This window comes from Drosophila guanche, unplaced genomic scaffold, assembly GCF_900245975.1.
Source record: "Drosophila guanche unplaced genomic scaffold, DGUA_6, whole genome shotgun sequence".
NCBI classification, from domain to species: Eukaryota; Metazoa; Arthropoda; class Insecta; order Diptera; family Drosophilidae; genus Drosophila; species Drosophila guanche.
Window position 1 is genome coordinate 5,595,458 of NW_022995747.1, and position 25,209 is coordinate 5,620,666.

At 50.1% G+C, this 25,209-nt stretch overlaps 8 protein-coding genes across 22 annotated transcripts; 5 read left to right on the top strand and 3 right to left on the bottom strand.

The window, feature by feature from the left end:
• Nucleotides 1-104: 104 nt before the first annotated feature.
• Nucleotides 105-3,025, bottom strand: LOC117583757 (transcription initiation factor IIA subunit 1). Of its 4 annotated transcripts, none has more exons than XM_034272284.1 (7): nt 2,871-3,025; nt 1,941-2,153; nt 1,556-1,564; nt 1,188-1,475; nt 921-1,128; nt 616-860; nt 105-545 (listed from the first exon to the last, which is right to left on the bottom strand). In XM_034272284.1, exons 1-7 carry the CDS (start codon nt 2,892-2,894, stop codon nt 438-440), a joined length of 1,095 nt encoding a protein of 364 aa, XP_034128175.1. In that variant the 5' UTR covers nt 2,895-3,025; the 3' UTR covers nt 105-437. The 4 variants fall into 4 exon arrangements, with proteins under 4 accessions (XP_034128175.1, XP_034128176.1, XP_034128177.1 ...); XM_034272285.1 differs by having other exon boundaries at nt 1,950-2,153; nt 2,871-3,024; XM_034272286.1 differs by lacking the exon at nt 1,556-1,564.
• A 402-nt stretch (nt 3,026-3,427) lies between these two features.
• Nucleotides 3,428-5,328, top strand: LOC117583244 (serine/threonine-protein kinase pelle). The gene is made up of 3 exons (XM_034271467.1): nt 3,428-3,875; nt 3,941-4,609; nt 4,667-5,328. The coding sequence occupies exons 1-3, from the start codon at nt 3,568-3,570 to the stop codon at nt 5,196-5,198; spliced, it is 1,509 nt and encodes a 502-aa protein (XP_034127358.1). The 5' UTR covers nt 3,428-3,567; the 3' UTR covers nt 5,199-5,328.
• LOC117583243 (tubulin polyglutamylase TTLL13P) lies at nt 5,302-7,937 on the top strand. Its single transcript, XM_034271466.1, has 5 exons — nt 5,302-6,166; nt 6,228-6,381; nt 6,436-7,070; nt 7,128-7,647; nt 7,707-7,937. Exons 1-5 carry the CDS (start codon nt 5,469-5,471, stop codon nt 7,815-7,817), a joined length of 2,118 nt encoding a protein of 705 aa, XP_034127357.1. The 5' UTR covers nt 5,302-5,468; the 3' UTR covers nt 7,818-7,937.
• A 780-nt stretch (nt 7,938-8,717) lies between these two features.
• Nucleotides 8,718-9,800, top strand: LOC117582957 (filamin-B). 2 transcript variants are annotated; one of them, XM_034271067.1, is made up of 3 exons: nt 8,718-8,951; nt 9,015-9,389; nt 9,444-9,800. In XM_034271067.1, the coding sequence occupies exons 1-3, from the start codon at nt 8,807-8,809 to the stop codon at nt 9,740-9,742; spliced, it is 819 nt and encodes a 272-aa protein (XP_034126958.1). In that variant the 5' UTR covers nt 8,718-8,806; the 3' UTR covers nt 9,743-9,800. The 2 variants fall into 2 exon arrangements, with proteins under 2 accessions (XP_034126958.1, XP_034126957.1); XM_034271066.1 differs by having other exon boundaries at nt 8,718-9,389.
• A 728-nt stretch (nt 9,801-10,528) lies between these two features.
• On the top strand, nt 10,529-13,002 carry LOC117583365. 2 transcript variants are annotated; one of them, XM_034271644.1, is made up of 5 exons: nt 10,529-10,711; nt 11,383-11,508; nt 11,580-11,896; nt 11,960-12,082; nt 12,137-13,002. In XM_034271644.1, exons 2-5 carry the CDS (start codon nt 11,503-11,505, stop codon nt 12,621-12,623), a joined length of 933 nt encoding a protein of 310 aa, XP_034127535.1. In that variant the 5' UTR covers nt 10,529-10,711; nt 11,383-11,502; the 3' UTR covers nt 12,624-13,002. The 2 variants fall into 2 exon arrangements, with proteins under 2 accessions (XP_034127535.1, XP_034127534.1); XM_034271643.1 differs by lacking the exon at nt 10,529-10,711 and adding an exon at nt 10,746-10,764 and having other exon boundaries at nt 12,137-12,623.
• A 146-nt stretch (nt 13,003-13,148) lies between these two features.
• Nucleotides 13,149-15,169, bottom strand: LOC117583364 (DNA polymerase alpha subunit B). Its single transcript, XM_034271642.1, has one exon. It carries the CDS (start codon nt 15,101-15,103, stop codon nt 13,259-13,261), a length of 1,845 nt encoding a protein of 614 aa, XP_034127533.1. The 5' UTR covers nt 15,104-15,169; the 3' UTR covers nt 13,149-13,258.
• An 89-nt stretch (nt 15,170-15,258) lies between these two features.
• On the top strand, nt 15,259-24,746 carry LOC117583360 (protein RUFY3). Of its 9 annotated transcripts, none has more exons than XM_034271629.1 (7): nt 16,011-16,144; nt 16,297-17,321; nt 20,548-20,981; nt 21,045-21,295; nt 21,358-21,781; nt 23,718-23,815; nt 23,898-24,746. In XM_034271629.1, the coding sequence occupies exons 2-7, from the start codon at nt 16,337-16,339 to the stop codon at nt 24,523-24,525; spliced, it is 2,820 nt and encodes a 939-aa protein (XP_034127520.1). In that variant the 5' UTR covers nt 16,011-16,144; nt 16,297-16,336; the 3' UTR covers nt 24,526-24,746. The 9 variants fall into 9 exon arrangements, with proteins under 9 accessions (XP_034127528.1, XP_034127525.1, XP_034127522.1 ...); XM_034271630.1 differs by having other exon boundaries at nt 16,012-16,144; nt 16,297-17,177; XM_034271634.1 differs by lacking the exons at nt 16,011-16,144; nt 16,297-17,321 and adding an exon at nt 15,263-15,774.
• Nucleotides 17,730-20,411, bottom strand: LOC117583361. Of its 2 annotated transcripts, XM_034271639.1 has the most exons (4): nt 18,715-20,411; nt 18,112-18,654; nt 17,932-18,044; nt 17,730-17,877 (listed from the first exon to the last, which is right to left on the bottom strand). In XM_034271639.1, the coding sequence occupies exons 1-4, from the start codon at nt 20,372-20,374 to the stop codon at nt 17,827-17,829; spliced, it is 2,367 nt and encodes a 788-aa protein (XP_034127530.1). In that variant the 5' UTR covers nt 20,375-20,411; the 3' UTR covers nt 17,730-17,826. The 2 variants fall into 2 exon arrangements, with proteins under 2 accessions (XP_034127530.1, XP_034127531.1); XM_034271640.1 differs by lacking the exon at nt 17,730-17,877 and having other exon boundaries at nt 17,933-18,046; nt 18,119-18,654; nt 18,715-20,410.
• Nucleotides 24,747-25,209: the final 463 nt, after the last annotated feature.

The window sequence follows — 25,209 nt, forward strand, 5'->3', positions numbered from 1 at the left end:
TGGCACTCAAACTGACTTTTAGAAGCCATCCACAGAAGGAGAACATCGCAAACTTTTGCTACTTCCACTGCAAGTCTCCCAAACACTGATGAGCCGCTGACAACTGGTAGATTTGATGCCACAAGTGTGTAGACATAATTTATTCATACAAAAATTAATGCGATTCTCTGTCCTGCGTGTAATACATGTGAATCGTGAATCGGATTGGTTAGATTTTTAGGGGCCACTCTCCTTTGGGGGAGCCACTCTCCACTCTCTAATAGTATATATATAATATAATATTTAAATATATCTTCGCTTGGTCATGCTCTCTGTGTGTGTCTGTCTGTGTTTCGTGCGGATGAGGCTGTTTGTTTTCGTGTCTTTTCTATTTTGTTTTTGTAGTATTTATCAACATTGCTGCCGTTGCTTTTAGATCAGCTTCTCCTCAACTCCGTTTACCATTCGGCGTCACCGTTGGATTTCTGGAACACGTAGTCCTTGCCACGCATGTTCATAATGCCATCTTTGAGATAGAATTTCCATTTGTTGCGGGAACGAGTGATCTACGAGGAGGGCAAAGAATTTGTATAATAAATATGTATAAAAATCAAGATATATTTGCCATTCCAGTACCTTATCGTACTGGCAAACGATGACGTTATCTGTGTCAAACGTTTCTGTAGAATCTTCATCGGTGACGTCGTCCTCGCTGTTGAGGGGCTCTTCCTCGGCGGCATCCTCTTGTTCCACATCATCATCATCGTCCTTGTCCAGATCATCGTCATCGTCGTTGTCGATGTTGTCGTCACTCTCCTCGCTCTCATCCTCATCGGACGAGTCCAGGGCGCCATCCAACTGCTTCGAAGCACCCATATTTTCTGGTAAATTCATCACAGGATTAGCACTAGCCACGAGAAGGGATATATGAGTAGACCTACTCTGTATATTGGCACTGGTGAGGGCCGCATTTACATGTTGCTGCAGCACTGAGGAGGCCAGGGTGGTGGGCAACGTCATTATGGATGAAATCAGATGAGCTGTAAGTATTTGGGTGAGCTGATTCTCCTGCAGCGCCGATGCGGGCACTTGTATGGTGAGAACACGAGATTCCGAGCTGCCCGAACCAGCCGTCGATGGCAGTGTAATCTGAAATCGAATCATAGGTCGTACCAGAACTTGAGATAAATGTCATTTAGAGCTCTCACATTCACGGGCATAATGCGATTGGGGTCCAGCGAGGCCACAATTGGAATGGGTGTCTGTCCACCTCCGGTTGCTTGCTGTCTCTGGGGCATGGATCCCCCCGATGTGGGATGCAGTGGCGGAGGATTCTGTGAAGTGACTTCCTGCTTGATGGGCATCTGTCCGTTCTTTAGGCCACTCCCAGCAGCACCACCACCAGCGGCACCGGGCGACTTGGCCGCCATCGACGAAGCCGGCAAACTGCTCTGTGAAGTTGCTGCGGCGGCCTTCTTGGCCTTGGCATTGGCAGCCTGCAAGTGATTCAAGGATTAGTGTTCTGTTGGGGGGGAGACTGACTCTCACTGGCAGACAAAAAGGCATTTGGCATTACCTTGGTGCTCTGCAGTTGAGGCATGTGCGTATGCGAATGTTTTTGTAGATAGATAGATAAGACAGATGTGTGTGTGACATGTAGTGGGGGGTTGGTGCGTTCGTGATCATGTTGATGGGAACAGCAGTTAGGAAAAGCAGCGCATTAGTCGATGGCGGTGTCGATGTAGCGTTGTTTTGCAGTTGTTGTTGGAGGACATAGGGAAGATAAATCAAGAGAGATCTTAGTCTGGAAATCTCTCTCTTTCTCTCTCTCCACAGACAGAGTGCAGCAGTTGACGACACAGAACATTAACATACAGTACAGAATTAGACATACGAACGAGAATGTCGGGAATGGACGCACAGAATCACACATCGGCGGTGGCGAGGCAACGATCACACACCTTGCTTACCTTTGGATTGTTGGCCACTATTGGCGGTGGATGGGAGCCACCCTCGCTCGGGTCCGGGGTCAATTCTACGGCCTTACTTGCCAGCAGCTTGTTGCGCCAAATCTGCTTCATCTCCTGCAGCACCTGTTCGTCGACGCCCTCATCCAGGAAGGCATCCCTCACATTTGTGATGACATCTTCGATTACGGCATGATAGACCTTCAGCTGAAAAAGGGAGTGGAGTGTATAAAATGCATTGGGCATGTTTAATTCAATTCGTTATACATAAACAATTATTTATATGCACACAGGCACACCGACTGCCGCACCAGACAGACAGTGGAACATTCAAATTAATGTGTAATTTCGTACCGGTATCGCAGAAGGAGCATTGTACTGACTGACTCCGGCTCTGTATTTAATATTTGTCGTACTATGCTTGGGAATTGCCTCATTCGTACCCGCGTAATGGAGAAACATACGCAAGCACCTTATCAGGGCGATAAGACGGGGCCGCCCCCACACCGATAGGGTGACAGAAGAAGTTATTCTTTGACGGGGGGTACTCCGATATGTGCCAAAAAACATAAAACACCTACGCCTTTCTTTGGGTGAACGTGGGAGGTGAGCGCCTAAAAAAACTGCAAGGCACTGACACCTACCCACACCACTACATCTACAGCGGACTGACACATGCACGCACACAGACCTGGCATACCATTGCATTGGCGCTGCACTAACGGTTCGTCGTGCTCATGCTCAGGAGAAAACTTTCACTTTCTTGGGGATAAGGGGAAGCGGTTCCCCAATACTCCTTGCTGCTTTTCTTCCATATGGCGGCACCCAAATTCGAGTGGTTGCCCCAGAAGGGTCTGCCGACAAGAATTCTTCCCCCCATATGGACTGGTATAGCACAGCTATCTCTCCATTGTCTTCACTCACCACAGAGGTTTGGCATAAAGCCATTTGGACCTTTTTCTCCGCCAGCTTGATTCTGTTCACTTCAGTTTGGTGCGCAAATTAGGTTTAAATTAATAATAAATTAGCAGAAAAATTAAATACGATGCGTTCGAGAGAGATGACAGATTAACAGTGTGACCGTGGGGAATTATCGAGAATATGCCGCACAACCTTTAAAAATATATCGTAAAAAAAGTATCACAATTCGTGAGATAGCCAGGAATTGTAGGGTTCCGAGGTGTTGGATGCTCGGCTTTATGGCCTATGATTGGCAGGCCATGATTGAAAAACTTAAAAGTCTTGACTGAATATGATTGAACCACTTGATTGATCATGATTGCGTAAATAAATGATTGCGTTCATATAATGAAAAGACCACTGTTCAGCAATGTGTTAACCGTTCCGTATACAAGGTAGGAAATGTATGAATTTAGGAACCTCATCACTTCTAATCAATTAATATAGCTATTTTCGCACTTTTTTCACTCTCAAGAGTGTGACCAGGCGGTCAGATGGCCATAGCTGGTTTTCCAGCCCTGATGGTGTTTGTTTTTATTCGACTCCCGCCCCCGCTCCAGAGTGTGCAACAGGTTATCACGGAATTTCCCCCTTTGCATCGTTCGAATGCAGCCCACTCTTGCATGAATCAGCGAAGTCCAGCTATTCAGCCCACAAGTGCATGATGAGCGGCTCAGAGACCGCCGAGGCGGCCCATGGAAATGCCAACAGGACCAGGTCCAGGTCGCACCAAGACGACACCCTACTGATTAGGCTTCTTCCCGTGTCCGCGCGTCATCAGCTCTGCGTTCATCTGGACTCCCTGGATGTGTGGCAGCAGCTGGCCACGGCCGTCAAGCTCTACCCGGAGCAGGTGGAGCAGATAAGACACCAGAAAGACCGCGGCCGTTCCCCATCAAACGAGTTTATGAATATTTGGGGGGGCCAATACAATCACACAGTCCAGAGCCTGTTTGCCCTGTTCAAAAAGTGAGTGCCGTGACGATCCGGTGTAGAGAAAGTTATAATAATCCTCACCCCAATCCCTTGTTCAGGTTGAAGCTGCACCATGCCATGCGAATGATCAAGGATTATGTGAGCGAGGATCTGCACAAGTACATTCCCAGGAGCTTGCCCACCATCAGTGACTTGCGTGCCCCGCCTGATTCCAACTCGAAAATAGACAATGGCCCGCCCTTTCCCTCCTCCTCAGGCGTCAGCAATTCGAACAACAATCGCACAACGACATCGACAATGAGCGAGGAAATTCCCAGCTTAGAATCCCTGGGAAACATTCACATCAGCACGGTGCAACGAGCGGCCGAGTCCCTGCTGAAGATCGATTACTTGGAGCTGGAACGTGCTACGGACAGCTGGTGTCCGGAGAACCGCCTCGGCCAGGGTGGATTCGGGGAGGTGTACAAGGGCGAGTGGAAGCAGCTGGACGTGGCCATCAAGGTGATGAACTACCGCAGTCCCAACATCGACAAGAACCAGGTGGAGCTGCAGCAGAGCTACAATGAGCTGAAGTACCTCAACACCATTCGACACGACAACATTCTGGCCCTCTACGGCTACAGCATCAATGGCGACAAACCTTGCCTCGTCTATCAGCTGATGAAGGGCGGCTCGCTGGAGAACCGCCTGCGGGCGCACAAGTCGCAGCAACCGCTGCCGGCGCTGACGTGGATGCAGCGTTTCAGCATTTGCCATGGCACAGCCAAGTAAGTCCCCAGTCGAACACCAGTTGATTTAACCCGTATTTCCATTCACCTTTCTAGAGGCATCTACTTTCTGCATACGGCACGCAATACGCCCCTCATCCATGGTGATATTAAGCCCGCCAACATTCTGCTGGATCAGTGCCTGCAGCCGAAGATCGGGGACTTTGGACTGGCCCGCGAGGGACCCAAGTCCATAAACGCTGTGATGCAGGTGAAGAAAGTGTTTGGCACGAGAATCTACCTGCCACCAGAGTTCCGCAACTCCAAGCAGCTCAGCACGGGCGTGGATGTGTACAGCTTTGGGATTGTGCTGCTGGAGGTGTTCACCGGGCGCCAGGTGACGGATCGCCTGCCCAAGAACGACCATCATCAGGATCTGCTGCACTATGTCAAGCAGAACTGGGCACAGTCGCAGCAGCATCGCCTGGAGCTGCTCGACAAGCATCTGCCCATGCCGCTGGGCGAGGAGCTGGACATGTGCCTGTGTGCCATCGAGATGGGCCTGCAATGCACAGCACTCGAGACGCAGGACAGACCATCGATGAACGGTGTACTCAACAGATTCAAGCCATTCCGCATTGACTTTTGATCCAAGATCAAAGATTATTGTTACTCGTATTTTATAATTTTTTAAGGAAGAGCATTTGATTTTAGCGTCAGTTGTGGTTCACCTGAGAGCCATTTATTATTTAGCAACACATCACAAAATACTCAAAGTAGTTTGAATTTTATTTGTGAGGGAGCTCCGGCCGGTCCATCCATCGATAGAGACCTCTTTTTACCCTTTTTACATTATTTAGCTTTAGCCCCAGAAATTCTCCATTTCATTCTTTAAAGTCTAATTCGTGCGTTTCGGGCAATGAATTTGAAAAATTCCAAGTTTTACAAACGCATTCAGGAGCTGCGACGCTTCTCGAAGGAGAAGATCCGCAAGGATCGTGAGCAGCGCACCAGCGTGAGGCTGGACATGGCCCTCAGTGAGCAGCGGCCTGGCCATGACTCTGATTTCGAGTGGTCCAGCTCCCCCCGGCGTCACATCTCACCACGCCGCCGCATTAAGAAGACCAAAACAAAAAAGAAGTTGGCCGGCACTCGTCTAACAGCTGGCAAGGACACTGTTTGCTCCAGTCCCGCTGACGAGGAACTGCAGCCAGATGACGAGATACAGAGCTACATCCAGCTGAACGACAAGTGCTATCGGCTGTCGTGCACGAGGCAGCTGGCTGGCAAGGACTCACGCGTTGATGCCAGCTCCATAAGCGAGGCCAAGAGCGCCATTTGTGTGTCCAACTCCCGCTACGCAATGATCGGCAAGATATCCAAGACGCTGGGCTATAAGTTGGTGAAGGAGACCAAACTGTGGAACATTCTCTGGTCGGACTCGTTCCCCGGCGTGGAGCTGTTTAAGAACATGAAGCGCTTTCAGCAAATCAATCACTTTCCCGGCATGATTGAGATCTGTCGCAAGGATTTGCTATCCAGGAATCTCAATCGCATGTTCAAGGTTTATCCGCACGATTACAAGATCTTTCCCAAGACCTGGATGCTGCCAGCGGAGTAAGTTAAGGTGTCGCCCCCTCCTGTTTGATACTTAAGTAATCCCACTTTATGTGTACAGTTATGGGGATGCCATGAATTATGCTTTGACCCACAAGCGCACCTTCATCCTGAAGCCAGATTCGGGCGCACAGGGACGCGGCATTTGGCTGACCAACGATCTGAAGACCATTGGAGCCAACGAGCGGCTCATCTGCCAGACCTACGTCCATCGAGTGGGTAACCCAGTCATCGATCTATAGCTAACCTTAACGCTAATCCCCTCGCAGCCCCTGCTAATCGATGGCTACAAGTTCGATCTGCGGGTTTATACCCTCATCACATCGGTGGATCCGCTGCGCATTTTTGTGTACAACGAGGGCCTGGCCAGGTTCGCCACGAACAAGTACGTGGAGCCCACGTCGGGCAACACCACCGATCTGTACATGCACCTGACCAACTACTCGGTGAACAAGCGGAACAGCCACTACGAGCTGTGCGACAACGATGACTGCGGCAGCAAGCGGAAGCTGAGCGCCATCAACAACTGGATGAGCAGACACAACTACGACGTGAAGGAGTTCTGGACGAACGTGGACGATGTGATCATCAAGACGGTGCTCAGTGCGTGGCCGGTGCTGAAGCACAATTACCACGCCTGTTTCCCAGGCCACGACAAGATCCAGGCCTGCTTTGAGATACTTGGATTTGACATTCTGGTAGACTGGAAGCTGAAACCCTACATTCTGGAGGTGAACCACTCGCCCAGCTTTCACACCAACGAGCAGGTGGATCGCGAGGTTAAGCGTCCTCTCATCCGGGACACGCTCAGTCTGGTCAGCGCTGTGCTGGCGGACAAGAGGCAGATCATGCGAGAGGACCGCAAGCGGGTCAAGCAGCGTTTACTCAAGACAAAGGGCGAGACGTAAGAAAATCTTTGAAACTCCATGTCCGATGATCCATTTACTACTCCCCTTGTCAGTTTGCAGCGTCCACGCGCCAACGGTGGATCCTCCATTGGCAAGCCAAAGATTGACGGCAGCCACACAAAGGTGGAGCCCGAGGAGGAGTTGGATTCGCTGGCCCAACAGATTGCCTGGGAGGACAGTCACATGGGCAACTTCCGCCGGATCATGCCGCCCGTTGAAGCCACCAAAGCCGAGTACTACAGCCAGTTCTATGGCCAGACCAACCAGGTGTCCATCTTCGCCGAGACGGCAGCCAGCAAGAAGCGGGAGGATCTTGCGCGCAAGATGCGCCTCCAGATCGAGGAGAAGAAGGCCAAGCAGGATATGATGCTGAATGGACGCAACAAGACTGACAAGCGCAAACGTCAGGTCGTTCTCCTGCCACGTGCAGTGCGCGAGAAGAACCGCGTTCAGCTCTACCGCCTCCAGGAGCACTGGGTGCCGGGCTTCATCTCCGATGCGGAGGAAAGACTGCGTCACACCTGGCTTCAGATGCGCTCCGAGGCGATCAGGTCGCTGCGTATTACCGAGAGTGTAAGTTGATGCCTTACTTGCCTCTTGCTATTTGCATTTTGCTATTTCCTTCCTCTTAGGTCTATGCCACTCTGTACGAGGCGGGAAATCTCAGCAACACGGACATGGCCGTGTATCCGCATCTGTATCAGCATCTGCAGAACGGCTTTGACATCAAACAGCACATATGAGATGCCAAAAAGGTGACACCCTATCCCCTCCACCACATTCCCACTCGGATCACATGAGATGTTAAATTTGTTATATGTTAAATTTTACTTGCTGATTAAAAGAAAAAACTTATTAGAGAAGGAAAGGGTTTCGCATTTATTTGGTTACCCATCGGATGCGGTCGATCTGCATAGAAGACCAATTAAATTGGGATTTACTTTCGGTTAGGAACAGGAAATTCCTGACAGATCCCTAGATTTGTAGTTATCTTCTTGAAGAAGAAAAGTTTAACCGAACCTAAGCCAAAGAGCGATTGCACATCGATAATTGAAAATTCTGAAATTCCCTGCAGAGTGGTATAAAAAATGTTTAACTTTGCTTAAATTGTTGGGTGGATTTGGGTGTATATTCACATCTATAGTATGAGCATATTCTCATCTACTCATCCGACACCTATGTTCTCCAGGATATCAATCAATATCCCCCATCTTTAAGATCTATGCATAAAATAGTTCCTCTACTTTTTGAATAGGCAAATTCTGCATTAAGAACTCTTTGACATAATTCTCTTCTAACATAATCTCAATTAGTGAATTTATTTCAGAGGTAATGCCTCTCAAATTAATCTCCCTGCATCATATGTGGTCTAGGAATGGATATCCCAGCAGTTTGCTCTCTCCGACTCCTATAGACTTGGCAGTCTGCCCGGCAAACAAATCTCATAAACATTTGCATTTTGGCGCGTGTTCTGTTCGAAAGAACCAACAGATCAAAATCGAGAGCGAGAGCGAGAGAATGTACTGAGCATCGAAAATCTTAAGAGCAATTCCATTGCGATTGTGGGAGGAGGAGGAAGACTCTTCCATGCTTCGTATTAGCATTGGATGGGAGAGCGCACTGAACTCAGTCGGGCCAAGGAGCAGCCACAGGGCAGTCCACACGCCAATTACAATCCGGAAAATATTTACAAAGCCGTAAAAAAGAGATTTGCCACAGAGTCAATTGCGGCATGTTCAAAGCGTCGCAGGAGTTGCGTCTGAATACCAATTCAGCGGCCTCTGCCTCTCTGGTTGCGAGTGCAAGTGGTGGGCTGGAGGGGCCGTGTGTGGAGAAAGATTGTATTTTTGGGCGCTACCAGCGCACGCCCGATGCTGGTGAGTCGACCGATGAGGAAGTAAACATCGATGCGAGGCGTCTATTTATATACTCCCCCGCAGATGCGTATCCCACGGAGCCGCCACGAGTCTACATAGCCCCCGAGCTGACCGACGCGAGTCGCGCGCAGTTGCTGCACTTTCCCAGCGGCGCTGTCCGCACCAATAGCTCCATCAGCTTCATCCTGAAGCGGAACGGTGTCAAGGGAAACTTTGACGTGCGGGTAGAGGGTCCCAGCGGCCAGCTGGAGGCTGTGCAGCAGCAGCAGTTAGACCCGGAGCGCTTTCAGATCGACTGCAAACTATCCTCCGGTGCAGGACTCTACAAGGTGCACGTCAAATGCAACTCCGTGTCTCTGCCGCGGTCTCCCTTCATCATTGTGGCCATAGCGGGGGCTCCCGAGACGTCAACAGATACGAAATCCAGCAGTCCAGAAGGTGGGTCCCAACCGAGTGTGTATCCTACAGTAGTAACCTTCGTCTGTCTTTCAGCCGTGACCATCATTCAGTCGGATGCCAGTAAAGTGCAGAGCCGTGGTCTGGGACTCTCCCACGTGAGCTGTCTGGAGCGGAACGAGTTCACCGTAGACTGCAGCCAGGCCGGCAGCAACATGCTCTTCGTGGGCATCTTGGGACCACGGGGACCCTGTGACGAGTTGCTGGTGAAGCATTTGGGCCGCAACATCCATCGGGTCACGTATCGAGTGTCGGATCCTGGGGATTACACGCTGGCGGCCAAGTGGGGGGAGCAACACATACCAGGCTCTCCCTTCAGCCTGGCCACCGAATAGGAATCAAGGGAGTTCATAGGAGGAGAAGTAGAATAAATGTGAATAGATGAAAATCTGATTGTGACCTTGTTCTTGCCTCCGTTCCTCTTCCTACCCTCGGCTTCTACGTTACGATGTGCAATTTAATGATGATTACACTGTGGCAGCAACAGCAGCAGCAGCGGCAGCAACATTATCATTTTTTGTTATTTAGCCCGGCGCTAATGACGTTCGCATTTGGGGCTGCCGCTGCCGTTGCTGTCGCTCCAACCTAATGATGATGACCGGCAAATACAGCCATGTGTTGGTGTATGCGTGTGTGTGTTTGTGTGTTATGCTCCAACAAAAGCAGTTGCGCATCATCACTGATGGTGCTGGAGAGAGGGGGAGCAGGGGGGCACATAGCCAGTGATGATGATGATAATGCGTTTGCTTTGTAGCCCGCCAGCCTTAACGAGCCGTGGTTGGTAGGTTGGGAGAGTAGGAGGGAAGCAGCCAGCTGCCGACTGAGACACAAGATAAATTGCGCTTGGCCAGGCCTCAAAATCCAGCTAGATAAATCACACATGGCGGGGGCTGGGGGCGAGTACACTACCATTATCTACGATTCCAAACGGAATAGTGCCCTCTACATGCAATATATGTTTTCTTTTCTTCGGGCCCTTTCAATTTCCAACGTATTGTTTTGCCACTGCCTGGCCACACTGTCACGAAAACCCTACACACTATAGCTGGCCCGCTCACACCATGTTGCTTGCTCTGCAGCTGTCTCGCTTGTGCAGAGAACATCATTATTTGTTGGTGTGTTGGTAGCGAGAGCTGCGCGTACTACCAGATACGTCGTTTTTCGTGTGTTTCCCTCTCGAAGATAATTAAAATTTAATTATTTGCCTTATAATCAAGTTGTGTTTTGTGCTGCCTGCCTGTTGTTGTGTTGGTGCTGTTTCACCCCCTCCCATCCCCCGGCAATCGGTTGCTCATGGAGAATAAGTAAAGAATGCACTGGGGCCGTAATCGAGTCACAAAAAAATTGGATGTTATGTGTATGTGTGTGTGTATCTCTGCAAAGGGAAAAGTTGTGTGTGTGTGTATTCAAGAAAAGTAACCATCAAATTGCTCCCCTGCCCCCTCCCTCGCTTCCAGCGTTTACAACTACACTTTTACTGGCAGGGGCTCCAAGCAAAAGCAAGTGCCGCGGCGTCGGCGTCAAAGTTGTGTGGCATGTAGCATCTTCATCTCTTCTCTGGTAGCAGCAGTATACTGGAATAACCGCGTCAGTTCGCTTTCAGCCAACGTCGCGTCAACTTCACCTCTTGTGTCTGGTGGATGCAATTTACAGCTAGTGTCTCTCTTCCTATATTTGCATTTGTTTACGGATTGCGTATTATGTCTGTGTGCTGTTTTGTGGGCCTGTGTGCGGGCCTTATATGTGTGAATGTGTGTGTGCCGGCTTAATGATAATTAAAAATCCGTTATTATAGTGCTGCGCAGGCAAGTCCCGTTAGTTCGTTCGTTGGGGGAGGCGTAGGTGTTCTCGTCCTCCCGCAACCTTTAAAGATTCGCCTTACAAACGGTGTTGCATGAGATTTTCCCGCAATTATATAAATATTCCATATGCTTTAAAATGTGTTAATTTATGAATATTTGTGTTGCCGTTGCAGGAGTGGATGCGCGTGTCCAATATGCCAGCCTACTAGATAAGTCCTGCTTCATGTCCTGGTCCAGCTGGCATACGCAGTTTGTTGGGCAATCCCATTTGTCGGCAGTGAGACCCATGTGAAATGCCTGTGAGTACTCTCCTCCCATCTCAGCAGAATCTTCTCCTGGATGTGCGCCTTTTTACCTGTGTCTCTTGCAGTATGAAAAATTCAACAAAAAGCGTCGACAATGGGAGGATAGTGGGGTACTAGAGCTAATCAAACTATGGAAAGTCTGCGCCTATGAGCTGCGCACCATCAAACGCAATGGCCATCTGTATGTGGCTATGGCCAAGCAGCTAACGTCCCTGGGCGTACCTGTTACCGCACTGGAGGTGCACTTCAAAGTCAACAATCTTACGCAGCGATATCGACAGGAACAGAAGACCTTCGAGACAACAGGCATAATCAGCACCTGGAAGTTTTACAGTCAAGTGGATGATGTTTTCAAGAGTCTGGCCGCTCACACAGGTTACAAGTAAGCAATGACCATGCTGCCTGGATATCGAATGGGAACTAATGGGTATACGATCTTCCACAGAGACAAACGCATGACTAGTGCCTCGAATACTAGTAGTTTACCATCCACATCCGAGTCACCAGTTTGGAAGAATCCAATGTCTCAGCAAGAGTTTAATAGCAACAACACGGAGGGGTTCTATAAGTGAGTCTACGAACATACTTTTTCCGAATCTTATTTATTGATCGTCTATTCTAGGACCGAGTACGGCATGCATCGCCACTTTATGGACCACTCCCAGCCACCGCCGAACACGGGCAGCGTGGACAATTTCATGGCCTCCTCGGCGGCCGTGGCAGCGGTGGCTGCCGCTGCATCCGCTCGCCTCGCGGACAACAACATGGAGCAGCAGATGAATGCTGCGGGCGGCAGCGGGGCAAGCGGCGGTGGCGGCAACACCAACGGCGGCGTGGCCAACTACAACAAGATCAAGAAATCTCACGAGGACTACGACAAGTTTGTGGATATTGTGAAGAACATTGTGGACACGCACAAGAACACACCGGACAAGGTGGACACGTTCAGCGACTTCATCAAGTCGTACATGAAGCGTTGGCCGGAGCGGCTCCAGGACGAGGCAATCAATCACATTACCAACTACGTGATTGTCAAGAACATGGAGCACAGCATGGTCAGCGGCGGCGGCGGTGTCCACAATCCGGAGGGGGTCAACAATCGACAATAACAATACAAGCAGGAGCCCAACAACTAAACGCAGCCAAGGTCAGTGCAGATAGTTGTTGGACGGCCGCCCATCAGTCCACGCAGCCTTGGTCATAGGCGGCCGTAGTAGCAGCTCCAGGAACTCCAAACCCAACTACGAAAACGTAGTACGAAACACGAGAGACACAAGGAGCAAGGGCGAGGATTACTTAACACGGCACGGCACGGCACGGCACGGCACGGCAGTTACTTAACAGCGACCCCTTAATCCATAAATCGCTGGATCGGCTGGGTATTTTCGGTCTGGTTTATATTGGAGCGATGTGTTTATGTTTGTTGGAACGGAACGGAACATGGCATACAGTATTTTTTGTATAGTTAAAATATACAATCGGAGTTTATAGTTTTTATTTTCTGTGCGATGCCAACGCCAACGATACCAATACCGAAAGAACTTCGGGACTGAGTTGTATACGGAATGGGCAGGTCAGGACAGGGCAGGGACTCCATCTCAAATAAACATAGAGATCGGATCCTAGCGAGTACTTTTACGTTTAGACATCATTTCCTACTGTTAGTTGTAAACTATTATTATACATAAATATATAAATTACAAATTAATAAATGCTTTAACAACTAACTGCGCGATGGCTCGGATCAGATACGTTGTACCTGACAGGCAACGCTGTTGAACAGGCTGGCGGCCTTGCCCGTGGCCGTTGGGGCCGTTGGCGTCACCAGGAACCGGGCAAAGGTGCCGCCCTTGTTGTCCGCCAGGCGTCCGGGATTGATCACCAGGCAGTCGCTGACCAGCCGTATAAAGTGCCTCTGGTCTCCGGGCAGCAGCAGGATATTGGGCAGTTGCCGCAGCTGTGCGTACTTCAGGGCCAGCTGCGAGTCGTACGCCATGTCCTCATCCGCCGGCGGGTACATGGGATAGAAGGAGCCCTGGTTGAACAGGTGGTTGATGGCCCGATGCATCCGCTCGCCGCCATTCACCGCAAACTCGTGGCTGAGTAAATGGTCCACGACATCGGTGGAGGTGACGCCCACAGTGATACCGTCCAAGTCCACGATCGAGGGATCAGGCAGCAGGTGCAGATTGGGGTATGTTCTGCGCAGAGTTGGCGGCGGGGTGGGGTAGATTGCGTGTGTCATGGCGTCCTTTTGGCTGCTGACCATCAGTACTGTCGTGTGAGCTCCGACCACCTCCATGATGCCCGCAATCATCTTCTCAAAGAACGAGTCGAAGGTCTCCGCCATTTCGCCGACCAGCTTGTGACTCGCTTCCACAAAGGGTCCAACCAGAACGAGGACATCCGGCCTGTGGTCCTTTAGGTACTTGAGCAGATCTTGCAGCGGATCGTAGAACATATCCGTACTGTGGGTATAAGGACCGGCGGCCACCACAAACTGCAGCTCCCTGTCCACCCTCAAGGGCGAGGGCGGTGTCAGCTTCCGCTCCGTGTGCATCTCCTCCACCACAAAGGTCGTGCCTTTTGGTATGAACCCCTTGGCCAGCACCACTTGGCCCGGGAAGATGCTGGCCGACTTTAAGCGTGTGAAATTTAATTCGAGGTAGCTGCACTCCTCGCCATCGGTCACGGCCATGAAGGAGGAGTAGGCGTCCAGCGGTCCATCGTCCTCGGAATGTATCATGCCCACGGCATAGAGCTTGTGCAGCGCCTGCAGCGTCTGCCCGTCCTGCGGATACCAACTGATCTCGGCCACTTCCTCCGCGGAGAGCTTCTTCTCCACCAGTGCTCGTCCCGTGGCCTCCAGCCGGTCTTCCAGGTCATCACACTTATCGCACAGCAAGTCGTTCATGTAGCTCAGGTTGGAGAGCGTTAGTGGAGCCTCCTGGTGCAGTAGTTTCTGCGACACGGACAGGGCATGATCCACTTTGGCTTGCCACGTGGTTCCGGTCAGCAGTTTGGGGTGTCCGAAGGTGTCCACAGTATCCCCTGGTTTTCCAGCCACTGTTGTCGTTGATGGTGTGCCTATTCCTGTTCCTGACGCTGGGGTACGTTTTGCGGACTGCGGCGTGTAGCTGGCGGGACTGAAGAGAACGCCGCCCTTGAGGGCAGACGAGCGTGACGAGGGATCCTTCTTGGACTTGGGAGTGTGCATCATCGAGGAGTCTGTCACCGACTCACTCACATAGTCATCCATCATGGGATCATCCTCGATCAGGCCATAAGTAGAGAGAGAACTCGTGTCGGCCACAGGAGCTGGGGCATACGTTTTCGTCTTCTGTGTGGATGTCTTGAAGCCCACCTTTTCCTTCTTCAGCTGGAGTACCTTGCGCTCGAACTCGCCCAGATTCTCCGGCGTTGGTTCATCTCCGTGCAGGTGGGACAAGCTAAAGGCCATCCACTGCTCCACGAACTCCGTGGCATCCATGCAGCCATACGAGATGGCCAGTTCCATACACTTGTCCAGCACCGCATCGCTGGGCTCCACACCAATCTCGTCAAACTGCTGCTTCAGTTCCGTATCCATATTTTGTTTCGCGTGTTTTACAAAATTTGTTAATTTACTTTTGGCGGCAAAAAACCAGAGCAACAGTGTGACCGCATAGTTATCGATAAAATATTCACTATTATACACTATATAAATGCAGTCGATGGTTTTTGCTGCCCTGGTTCAACAGCTGTTTCAACTTTTCAATTGTTTTGTTCCGTGTTTATTCTCATTAAGTGCTAATAACAAAAGTATTGCTGATCCTCCAGTTTCTTAATTAATGTGAAAAAGTGCGTGTTAGAGTGGTGAAGCATATGTGTTAGAAGGTGAAATGAGTACGGACGATTTGCTGGTGGCTCGCCATGATAGAAGCGACGACTCCCCCTCGCCAAGTGCGTCGTCAACAACGCCGCCTCCGCCCCTAACGGGAGCCGCGGCAGCGCCTGCGCCCAGCTCCTCGTTTGATCGTCTGCGCAACACGTTTCGACGAACAGAGAGTATATCCTCGCAGATCTTCAGCCACATCTCTACGCAGTTTACGAACGCTGCGGCTGCGGCGGCTGCCTCTGAAGTGATTGATGGCACCACTCCCTATTCGAGTTCAGAGGCGCCTACAACACTAACTACACCAACAGCCCCTGTTCCTGCTACTCCAGAAGGGACAGCCTCTCCATCGCCATCCAAAATAATCTCGAAAAGGGCACAGCGTGGTAAGTTTCAAACAAATTATATATTACGGGAATTTAAAATGTATTGCATTTGTATGCCGTATGAATATCCATAAAAGTGAGTGAATAATATATAATTTAAAAAGTGTAACTGTGCGAGGAATCAAATCCTAAAATTACTGCTCATGCAGAAGCAGGAGAGCCCTCAACGAAAAAGCTCCCTGGTATATGGAAAGCAATATTTCGGTATATACCTGATGGTCAGACGGTATATTACGCTTACACACGGGATAACATAACGGTATAGCTTGAGTGGCGGTGTAAAATTTCAATTGTTCAGAGTTTGAATTAAGAAAACAAAAACCATTCGATCAGTGGTGGTGTTCCACAGCAAACACACATCAAATAAAAGGTAACAATTATTAGAAACATATCCTTTCCTCCAGCAGTCTGGCGCTGTGGGGGAGGAATGTCTGTGGCAGCTTTGAGATGTTGCAACTCTCCTAATATCGATTTGTATATGTATTTTTATGGCTACACTCACACACGTACAAACTCGGGCAGCAGGCAGTAAATCGAAGCCTGAATAAAAAAAAAGTACAAAATGCGTGGACTCGTCGAGGATACGAAAAGGACAAAATTGTCGCAAAACAACAACAACAATGTGTCCACCAGTGGGACCAGTCGCCTCAAGACATCCTCGACTGCAGCCGTGTCGAGTTCTAGCAGCACATCCGCCAAGCCCTTGAGGAGTGTCGTTAAAACGCCAACTGCAACGTCATCGGTGGGATTGGGAGGAGGTGGAGGAGCAGCCAAGAAAACGCCATCGAGTGTGCAGCAAAAACAACAAGAAGTTGGCAAGTCCGCCAAGTCGTCATCGGGGGGAGCAACTGCCGCAACGAGGGCGGCAACACAGGCCACACACCCCATTGCAAAAACACAAAAGGGTCAGAATCCACCCCAACAAATGCCCCAGCCACAGTCGTCCTCGTCGAAAGCGCCACAGAAAGAGGCACCACCACAGCTGCAGCAGCAGCAACAACCGCAGGCACAGGCACAGCCACAACCAACACAACTTCAGGCGAGCAACAACAGCGGCAGCACCACAATCGCTTTGCCGAAGGCCTCGCATGCCAACCACACCAACGAGGAGCTGGCCAACGGCGTGCAGGACACCATTTACCTGTGCAACTTTCGGGTATCCGTGGACGGCGAGTGGCTGTGCCTCAAGGAGCTGCAGGACATCGATGTGGCCGGCGGCCAGCAGTCAGGTGCAGGCGTCGGCGTCAACGACCCACACACTGGAAACTCTAGCTCCGGCTACGGTGCCGCTGGGACACATGCCAGTGGCAGTGGCGGTGGCTCCCAGTTTGGAAAGCGGAACAGCAACCGCTTCTCCGGATTGTCAGCGGCCGGAAGTGCCGCCGGGGCTCTCGAGGATAACGGTATTATGGCACTTGAAAATCTAATCGGTCGTCGTCTGTGCGACATGGTCGGCGGCTCCAATGCACTCAATGCCTCCCAGTCGCACTCCCAGACGCAGTCGCAGCACAAGAATGTGGGCCTCTTCGCAGAGTGGTCGCATCTCTGTAGGTTGCTTCTTTCTGTTGCCTCCTCAGTTGCATCTTCTGTTTGCCAGTTTATATTTATATTAACCCTTATCCTTTGTAGTTTGTTCTGCTCTTTTGTTGTCAGATCTATTCTGATTCTGTTTCTGATTGATAACTTTATTTGGCATGTTACTCTACATTTACGTTGCACTTTCCTTCCCTTGCTGGCACATAGATTTGTTCTATGGGGTATTATTGAAGGAGGAGACTGGCGATTAAGACAAACGAACAGATGGACTGAAAGGAATATCCTTTTCTACCTTTTGATGGCCTTTTGGTGAGCCCTGAATTAATATCAGATTCGTGTACAGTTGATAACAGTGTTGAAAAACTCCCATTTCATTCTCTTTTGTGTGTGTCCGTTCGCTTATGGGTAATTTCCTACGCTTTATGCAACCGATAAATAACTCAACACAATTTAATTAGTAAACTAGGAACAAAACTCGAAAAAAAAACTGAAACATTACTGAAAAGCTTCTTCTATTTAGCTGGAGTCCTCAATCGTCGTCTCCCAACCTGGCGAGTCCTTCGGCGACTGTGTATGTTTCAATTAATTCGATAAGTCTGACAACTCGCTTACATCACTCACCGCACAGCCTCCACCTGTTAGCCTTTTCTGTTCGGGTTCTGAGCTTTTGGTCTCTGCTTTTGGATCCGATTTCTTGCGTGACTTTCGTGGCTCATCCTGCACCGTGTCCTTCTCTGTAGGGAATTATTGGTAGGAAGAATTGAATGGGAATTAGTGCTGCATCTGTAATGGAAATCTCACCCAAATGTTTGTCTTTTCTGTTGGGCTTCTCTGGTGGTGGGTCCTTTGACTTTTTCTTGGCCTCTGCAGTTTTCAGTTCCTTTGGGTCTTCCTTCCCATACCTTTTGATCTCCCTGAGTGCCTCACACCGTTTGATCTCTTTGAGCTCCTCCTCACAACGCCTGTGTATCTTTTGCTTCTCCTGCTCAGTGAGCCTGTCCCTGGCCATGGCAAGCTCCGTTCCTGTAGTCACTTCCGTAGTAGAGCGATACGAGTCCAGTGTGGGCATTCTGGATCTTCCAGGATCAACTGCCACCCCTCTATCTGAAGGAGCGAGCGGTATATTTCGTGGCGAGGGACTGAGGGAGGCTTCGTCCTCAATGTCATTAGTGGGCAGGGGATGGAATGGCTGAGCGAGCTTGATCTTGGACGGTCGCCTTTTCCGGGTGTAGTACTTTTCTTCCGGAGAGCTGCGCGGGAACTTCAAGGGCATGCACTTTCGGTTGAACTGACAGGCCAGCGATGAGGTGGAGGTGTGTGAGTCATCGAGGAACCTTCGAAAGTCTGCAAAGAAAAGGAAAGAATAGAATCTTCTACGGATCTATGGGTCCCTTCCTGACTTACCATTGCCTTGGCTTTGTGGTGCCTTTTCGGAGTGGCTGATCTCAATGGGAGACGAGTAGTAAGATCCCCGGAAGGCCATTCTCCTGGGCATGGCGGGCGTCGCGTCGGTGGCTATCTTTGCTTTTATGGGCGGCGACGCCTTTGTTTTCGTGGGCGGCGACATCTCAAGATCCCTTTTGCGGGGTATCTTCTGGGGCCCGTTCGGCTTGCGACCCTTCCGCATGCAGCAGTAGATTATCAGCAGAAGGAGCAGCAGTAGCAAGGCCAGAAACAGCGCCACACACGCCACATATGCGGATGAGGCATCATCATCGCACTCCCGGCACTCTTCCACGTCCTGCTTCGAGTGGGTCTCCCACTCCCTTTGGGCGTTTGGTGAGCGACTCTGCTTGCGCCCTTGTCCGCCTCCTGCTGCTGCTGCCACGCTCCCAGTGTCTGTGACATCGTCCGTCGTCTCCTGATAGTCCATGAAGCACTGCTCCTCCTGGCACTCGCCCTCTGGCTGCCTCGCCTTGCCCTTGTACTCGTTCTGAAGCAACTCGTAGACCTGCAGAATGCCGCCCAGACCGGGATAGAAGACCTCGTCGTTGTAGTGCAGCTGCACGCTCTCGCGTATCCAGTTGCGCAGCTTCCTGTTGTACGCCTTCTGGCACATGCCCTGGAAGCGGTAGCACTGGGTCACCGTCTGGAAGAACTTCACCAGCACGAAGGCGGAGTGGGGCGAGCGCAGGTTGTAGATGCGCCGCTGCTTCAGCGGCAGGTAGATGTTTGTGAGGTATCCCTGCCCATCGACGGGCTCCAGGCGTGGCAGCGGGACAATCATCTGATTGTTGGGCGCCTCCTTGCAGCCAGTTATCTGTTCCAGCAGCGCACAACTGGAGGCATCGTCCTCGCCCTGCTTTCTGGCAGGCAGTTTAACCGGACTGATCCGCACGCTCTTCAGCTGACTGATTATATCCCCCACGGGCGTCCGCCAGCCATTTCCATTCGTATTGAGCACGATCCGGCACTGCTGGTAGAGTGCCACCAGCCGCTCCACGGTGCACAGCTTGAGGCGACCGGCATAGAAGGAAACTTGAGCCACGGGTGCCAGGTAGTAGCGCAGATATCCGCCCAACGCATCGTAGAAGGCTCGCTGCAGCACCAGTTTCGCCTCGTCCTTGGCCATGTCCTTGACAGTACGGTTCACCGTGTAGAAGTACTTCATTAGCATCTGGACGACGCTGTCGCAGAGTAGGCTGTTGGGGAATGACTTGGGCAGCAGCGTCTCAAAGTCCCTGCGGGCGGCTATCAGTGCAATGTCCTCCGCGGAGAAGCACTTCCGCGTGCTGCTGCCAAAGAGATTGGTGCCCAGGAACAGCTCTTCCTTGTTGTCCGGACTGCGGGATACCTTTGGGAGGAGCAACGATCCAGGTGGTGATGTTGTGGCCTTGTGGCTGTCGGGCGGCGCATCCGGCACGGATCTCTGCATCTGCGGCATCTCATGGTTGGTGTTGAGGTCGTTGCGGGCTTGATTCAGCTCCGAGCTGAGCATCGACTGGAGGGTGAGTTCGTTCTGAAAGTCATTGGGCACCTCCAGCGTGGACACGTCGATGGTGTACATGGGACAGCCCCCCGGTGTCAGAAAGAACAGCAACGAAAGCAGCACATGAATGTTCATTACTATTTCCAGTCATTTCAGTTGTCATATTTTTGACACAAAAAACTCGTTCGAAACGCCTACTACAAGCTGCCAATCAATCCTTAATCAGTAATCCCCCGTAGTCGTTGCTACCCCACTGTCAGCACAGAAAACGCGACTCAGAATCCACTGTGGCTACCCTCTTCTTGCAGCACGCGACACCGCTGAGATCGAGCGGAGTAATTTGGTGAACATTTGCAAGCTGGTGGTCAAGGAGCTGCTGGAGCAGTCGCTGCGTTACGGGCGAATGCTGGACTCGGACCATCTGCCGCTGCAGCATTTCTTCATCGTAATCGAGCACGTGCTGGGCCACGGACTGCGACCCAAGAAGGGGCTGCTTGGACCACGAAAGGAGCTGTGGGATCTGCTGCAGAGCGTCGAGCACTACTGCCCCGAGGCGCAGGATATAACGGCCAGTGTGCGGGATTTGCCCACCGTTCGGACGCACATCGGACGAGCGCGGGCCTGGCTAAGGATTGCCCTTATGCAGAAGAAGCTGTCGGACTACCTTCAGGCGCTGATTGAGCACCGCGAGGACTCGCTCTACGACTACTACGAGCCGCATGCCCTAATGATGAGCGACGAGGTGAAGTCCGCAGCGTAGTTTCCCTCCTGTTAGCTCCAGGATAACCGTATCTCCCCCTCTCAGATCGTTGTGATAATGGGAATTCTGGTGGGACTGAATGTGATCGACTGCAATCTGTGCGTGAAGGAGGAGGATCTGGACTCGCAGCAGGGCGTTATCGATTTCTCGCTCTATCTACGCTCCAGTTCGCGCAGTCCCGATGCCGCCGACGACAGTGCCCCACCGCCTGCGCTGCTGGATGCCACCGGGCAGGGCAACATGATAGCCGTTCTCGACCAGAAGAACTACATCGAGGAGCTGAATCGTCATCTAAAGTGGGTTACCAGCAGCAGCAGCAGTCCGGAGTGCAGACTAAACCTCTTAACGCCTCTTTCAGTGCCACCGTTGGCAATTTGCAGGCCAAGGTGGAATCGCTGACCACCACCAATGCCCTGATGAAGGAGGATCTGGCCATTGCACGCAACAGTTTGTTGGCCCTTCAGGCTGAGAACCAGGCCATGCGGCAGTCCAGCCAAACACAGCAACAGCAACAACAGCAGAAGGACTCGGACAACACCTCTGGCAGTGGGTCCGATAAGGAAAAGAGCGAAGCTGTGAGCTCAGATCTGTCCGAGGAGCGGCGCAAGAATGGAGAGTTGGAAAAGGAGCTGAAGCTGCAGGTGTCGCTCAAGGCAGAGTCGGACATGGCCATGAAGCTGCTGGAGAAGGACATACACGAGAAGCAGGACACGATAGTCTCGCTGCGACGCCAGCTGGATGACATTAAGCAGATCAACCTGGAGATGTATCGCAAGCTACAGGTGAGTATCTACACTCACTCAGAGACACACACATCTCATCTTTTCACAGTCATCCTCCCATCAAGTGGTCGCTAGAGTTTTGGTTTTGTTTCTATTTGGTTCTCTTTGGTTTTGAGTTTATGATCAGACATTATCCCTGCAATCTAATCGGTTGAAGCTTATCAATTTTGAGCAAAGAAATCAAAAATCAAATGTACTCCTCCTTCGTTTTGCCACCATTTAACCAGGAATGTGAAGATGAACTCACACAGAAGGGCGAGATGGTCTCGCGCTTGCAAACGAAAGCCTCACAAATTGGTAACATTTTACAATCGCTAGAAAAGAAGTACGAGTCGAAGCTGAACGATCAGCACGGAGGCGGAGGAGCGTTCGGTGGAGCATTCGGAGGCGGTGGCAGCGGCGTTGAGCGTTCGCCCACCACCAGACGTCAGCAGAATCTGGAGAAGTTCGAGGCCCTCACCAAGAAGCACAAACATGACGCCGGTCCGCCCATGAAGCGGATGCACCTCAAGATGGATGCCTTTCCGCCGTTCGACCCTAACAAGTATCGCAAGTCCCCATCGAGTGCGGCTGCTGTGGCTGCTGCCGCAACAGAACCTCTGCACCAGGAGCCGCAGGAAGCCGAAAGGAAGCAGCCAAAGACGCCCACATCCGCCAAGTCGCTCAACGATGAGCTGGCCGAGGCAGCAGCAGACATAACCCAACACTTTGGCGGCGATGGATCACGCAGCGACTACGCATTGTCTGGGATTATAGAAGCCACAGCCGCGGGCGACTCCTAGGCACGTAATAATTGTAGTTAAAGAAGAACAGAAACCCATTATACTGCAATGATGTTGCCTCCTTAATCCTGTACTCTCCCATATAAATATAATATTTATGTATCCAAGGCCTTGGCATGCACTCAAAGTTCATGTCCATGTACGGGTCGTTATTAAGCAGAATTAAAAGCTTACCCTCCCCCATGTTAGTGTATAGGATGCCTAGACACAGAGGAATACCTAGGAGTATCTATGTATGTGTAGACTTTGTTAAAGGTTTGACTAATAATATGCAACCTGATAGCTTAATTCCCTGAGTCCCAAAAGGAAGCCCTTAAAAGTGGTCATTAATGATGTATGAAGAGCAGAAAAACGTATGAATGTATATATGTAAAAGAGGCTACAGATTCACATACAGATGATAACTGTGTGGCTAGACATACACTCGGAGAAAAAGAGCATAATGCTAAGAAATAAACAAAATAAACACATTAAGAAATGTAATAATTGATTTTAAAATAAAGAAACGGAGAAGATAAATATAATAAATTTCGATTCAAACATAAATGTAATAAAAACAGAATAGATAATATATATAAATTGGAAAAACTTGAAATTATTTAACGAAATATCTAATTTAAATATGAAATGTATTTATCTTAAAGATTTTCATACTTTAATCTTATAATTTCCATTCTTCAGATCAAATATATTGGCATAACTTTTAATATCTAAGTTTAAATGTAAAAACTCAACTACTTTTTTTCTTCGAGTGTATGAATATGGTTATATGCCCTTCTCCAACCGCTGCTATTATCGCTTAAACTGTAATACTGTACCATATGTAATCCTAATCCTAATACTAGTCGAAGAATAGACGAATACTCGTACACACAACAAGTATTGTAATTATAACTAAATGTAACTGTATAATCGTACGCCTTGAAAGTAACCTGCATGTGCGTGTAGTACTGCAAAAAATATACTCCACACTCCACTAATGTACTTCTACTTCTACTAAAACCCAAAGAGAAACCCAAAGAAATAAACCTTAACCGACAGTCAGTCAGTCTTTCATTTTGCCACCAACATTTCTGCTCCTCTGAGATGGTCCAACGATGGTACAAACGCTTCTTTTCTCTTTCCATTCCAATCCTTACCTCTCGGTTCTGCAGGACTGCACGGCCTCGCTTACGCATAAAACGGAGCTTATGGAGAAGCTGGAGAGCCAAAAGGAGGACATGGCCAGCACGATTGAGCAGCTGGAGAAGAAGTAAGATCTCATTAGGGTCGGATGTGGCGATATTCTGGATCCCTTAATCGATATCATCGTTGTTTGCTTTTCCTTTCCACAGGTGGACCCATGACAAGAGCAGCTTGGGCGAGATACTGAAGAGCACGTCACAAACGCTGACCACCCAGGTGACGGCCAGCGAGGAGCGGGCTGCCCGCGCTGAGGCCGAGTCGCGCATCGAGCGCGAGTGGCGCATTTCGTTGCAGGAGAAGGAGATCAAGCTGAAGGAGAAGATAGCCACACTTCAGAGCTGCCTCAAGGAGCTGGCCGAGGAGAAGGACAGGAATGAGAAGCTAAAGTTGGACCTGGAGAAAGCGCGGGCCCAATGGGCCGAGGCGCAGACCACACTGGAGGAGCTCGGCATCCAATTGAGTGAGAGCAAGCTGAAGGTGTCGGAGATGCAGGACAGCGAGAGGCGGCAGCGCCAGCTGATGTCCGGATCCTCGCAGTCACTGCAGACCATGCCGGAGAGCCTCGGCAGTCCCGGCATCTGGGCGCCCGACTCGATTGCCTCCCACTGCACAGGCTGCGAGCGGGAGTTTAATCTGACGCGGCGCAAGCACCACTGCCGCAGCTGTGGGGAGATCTTCTGCAAGGCCTGCTCCGAGCACTCGCTGCCACTGCTCAATGCCCAGGGGCAACCGGGCAAGCCGGTGCGAGTGTGCAATGCCTGCTATGCAGCAAAATGATGCAAATTTATATACGAGTATATCTATAGATATCTGAACCCTATTGCAATTTGTAATTTGTATTTAATTTCAACGGTGCAGTTGAACACAATTTGCCTGTGCGAAGAAGCATTCCTATCTGCCAAGGCAACACACTGACGTTGTACATTGAATTTTGTAATCCAATTATATAAAACAATGCCATGCCGCCATTCGTCGAATAAATGTCATTAAAGAGTTTACGCATTTTGAATTTTCGTATCGTAACGCAGCAGCCCTGGGACTTGTCCTGTTTTGAGGTGATTTTTCTTTCCGTTCACAATTAATTTTAGGCCTTGACATTTTGGGTTTCAACTTTAAATTATAAACAAATAGAGTCCTTAATATTAGCTAGTATTGTAGAGAATTGAATGATCAACTAACTAATATTATGTGTTCAGTGCTAAGATTCAAAGACATCTTGTTTTATTAAACCGAATATCAAAATCGAGAAATATGATTTGAGTTGATAGACAAAGAACGATTAGCCCATTGTCGACCAGTGGGTATTTATATTATCCCACAAAAATGGCAAAGCTTGAACAATTTTCATGCCGCTACCGTGAAAGATTTCTTAGAATTGAATGGGAAATGTACAAGACAGTTTATTCTACGCATCTCAAATCAAGTTGTCAATTCACAGGGGTGTAGTGGGTTAAGTTCGAT

Excerpts from the sequence above, each read along its gene's own strand:
- LOC117583244 (XM_034271467.1), top strand. The coding sequence starts at position 3,568 with ATGATGAGCGGCTCAGAGACCGCCGAGGCGGCCCATGGAAATGCCAAC. Across the intron at positions 3,876-3,940 it reads CTGTTTGCCCTGTTCAAAAA|GTTGAAGCTGCACCATGCCA; the intron begins GTGAGTGCCGTG and ends TCCCTTGTTCAG. Across the intron at positions 4,610-4,666 it reads ATTTGCCATGGCACAGCCAA|AGGCATCTACTTTCTGCATA; the intron begins GTAAGTCCCCAG and ends TCACCTTTCTAG.
- LOC117583360 (XM_034271629.1), top strand. The coding sequence starts at position 16,337 with ATGCGTGGACTCGTCGAGGATACGAAAAGGACAAAATTGTCGCAAAAC. Across the intron at positions 17,322-20,547 it reads CGCAGAGTGGTCGCATCTCT|CACGCGACACCGCTGAGATC; the intron begins GTAGGTTGCTTC and ends CTCTTCTTGCAG. Across the intron at positions 20,982-21,044 it reads CCCTAATGATGAGCGACGAG|ATCGTTGTGATAATGGGAAT; the intron begins GTGAAGTCCGCA and ends TCCCCCTCTCAG.
- LOC117583243 (XM_034271466.1), top strand. The coding sequence starts at position 5,469 with ATGAATTTGAAAAATTCCAAGTTTTACAAACGCATTCAGGAGCTGCGA. Across the intron at positions 7,071-7,127 it reads CTCAAGACAAAGGGCGAGAC|TTTGCAGCGTCCACGCGCCA; the intron begins GTAAGAAAATCT and ends TCCCCTTGTCAG. Across the intron at positions 7,648-7,706 it reads CGCTGCGTATTACCGAGAGT|GTCTATGCCACTCTGTACGA; the intron begins GTAAGTTGATGC and ends CCTTCCTCTTAG.
- LOC117583361 (XM_034271639.1), bottom strand. The coding sequence starts at position 20,374 with ATGAACATTCATGTGCTGCTTTCGTTGCTGTTCTTTCTGACACCGGGG. Across the intron at positions 18,655-18,714 it reads ACCACAAAGCCAAGGCAATG|ACTTTCGAAGGTTCCTCGAT; the intron begins GTAAGTCAGGAA and ends TTTTCTTTGCAG. Across the intron at positions 17,878-17,931 it reads TAACAGGTGGAGGCTGTGCG|TCGCCGAAGGACTCGCCAGG; the intron begins GTGAGTGATGTA and ends AAACATACACAG.
- LOC117583757 (XM_034272284.1), bottom strand. The coding sequence starts at position 2,894 with ATGGCTTTATGCCAAACCTCTGTG. Across the intron at positions 2,154-2,870 it reads CTTTATGCCAAACCTCTGTG|CTGAAGGTCTATCATGCCGT; the intron begins GTGAGTGAAGAC and ends TCCCTTTTTCAG. Across the intron at positions 861-920 it reads CACCAGTGCCAATATACAGA|AAAATATGGGTGCTTCGAAG; the intron begins GTAGGTCTACTC and ends TGAATTTACCAG.
- LOC117583365 (XM_034271644.1), top strand. Across the intron at positions 11,897-11,959 it reads GCCGCTCACACAGGTTACAA|AGACAAACGCATGACTAGTG; the intron begins GTAAGCAATGAC and ends GATCTTCCACAG. Across the intron at positions 12,083-12,136 it reads AACACGGAGGGGTTCTATAA|GACCGAGTACGGCATGCATC; the intron begins GTGAGTCTACGA and ends CGTCTATTCTAG.
- LOC117583364 (XM_034271642.1), bottom strand. The coding sequence starts at position 15,103 with ATGGATACGGAACTGAAGCAGCAGTTTGACGAGATTGGTGTGGAGCCC.
- LOC117582957 (XM_034271066.1), top strand. The coding sequence starts at position 8,807 with ATGTTCAAAGCGTCGCAGGAGTTGCGTCTGAATACCAATTCAGCGGCC. Across the intron at positions 9,390-9,443 it reads GAAATCCAGCAGTCCAGAAG|CCGTGACCATCATTCAGTCG; the intron begins GTGGGTCCCAAC and ends TCTGTCTTTCAG.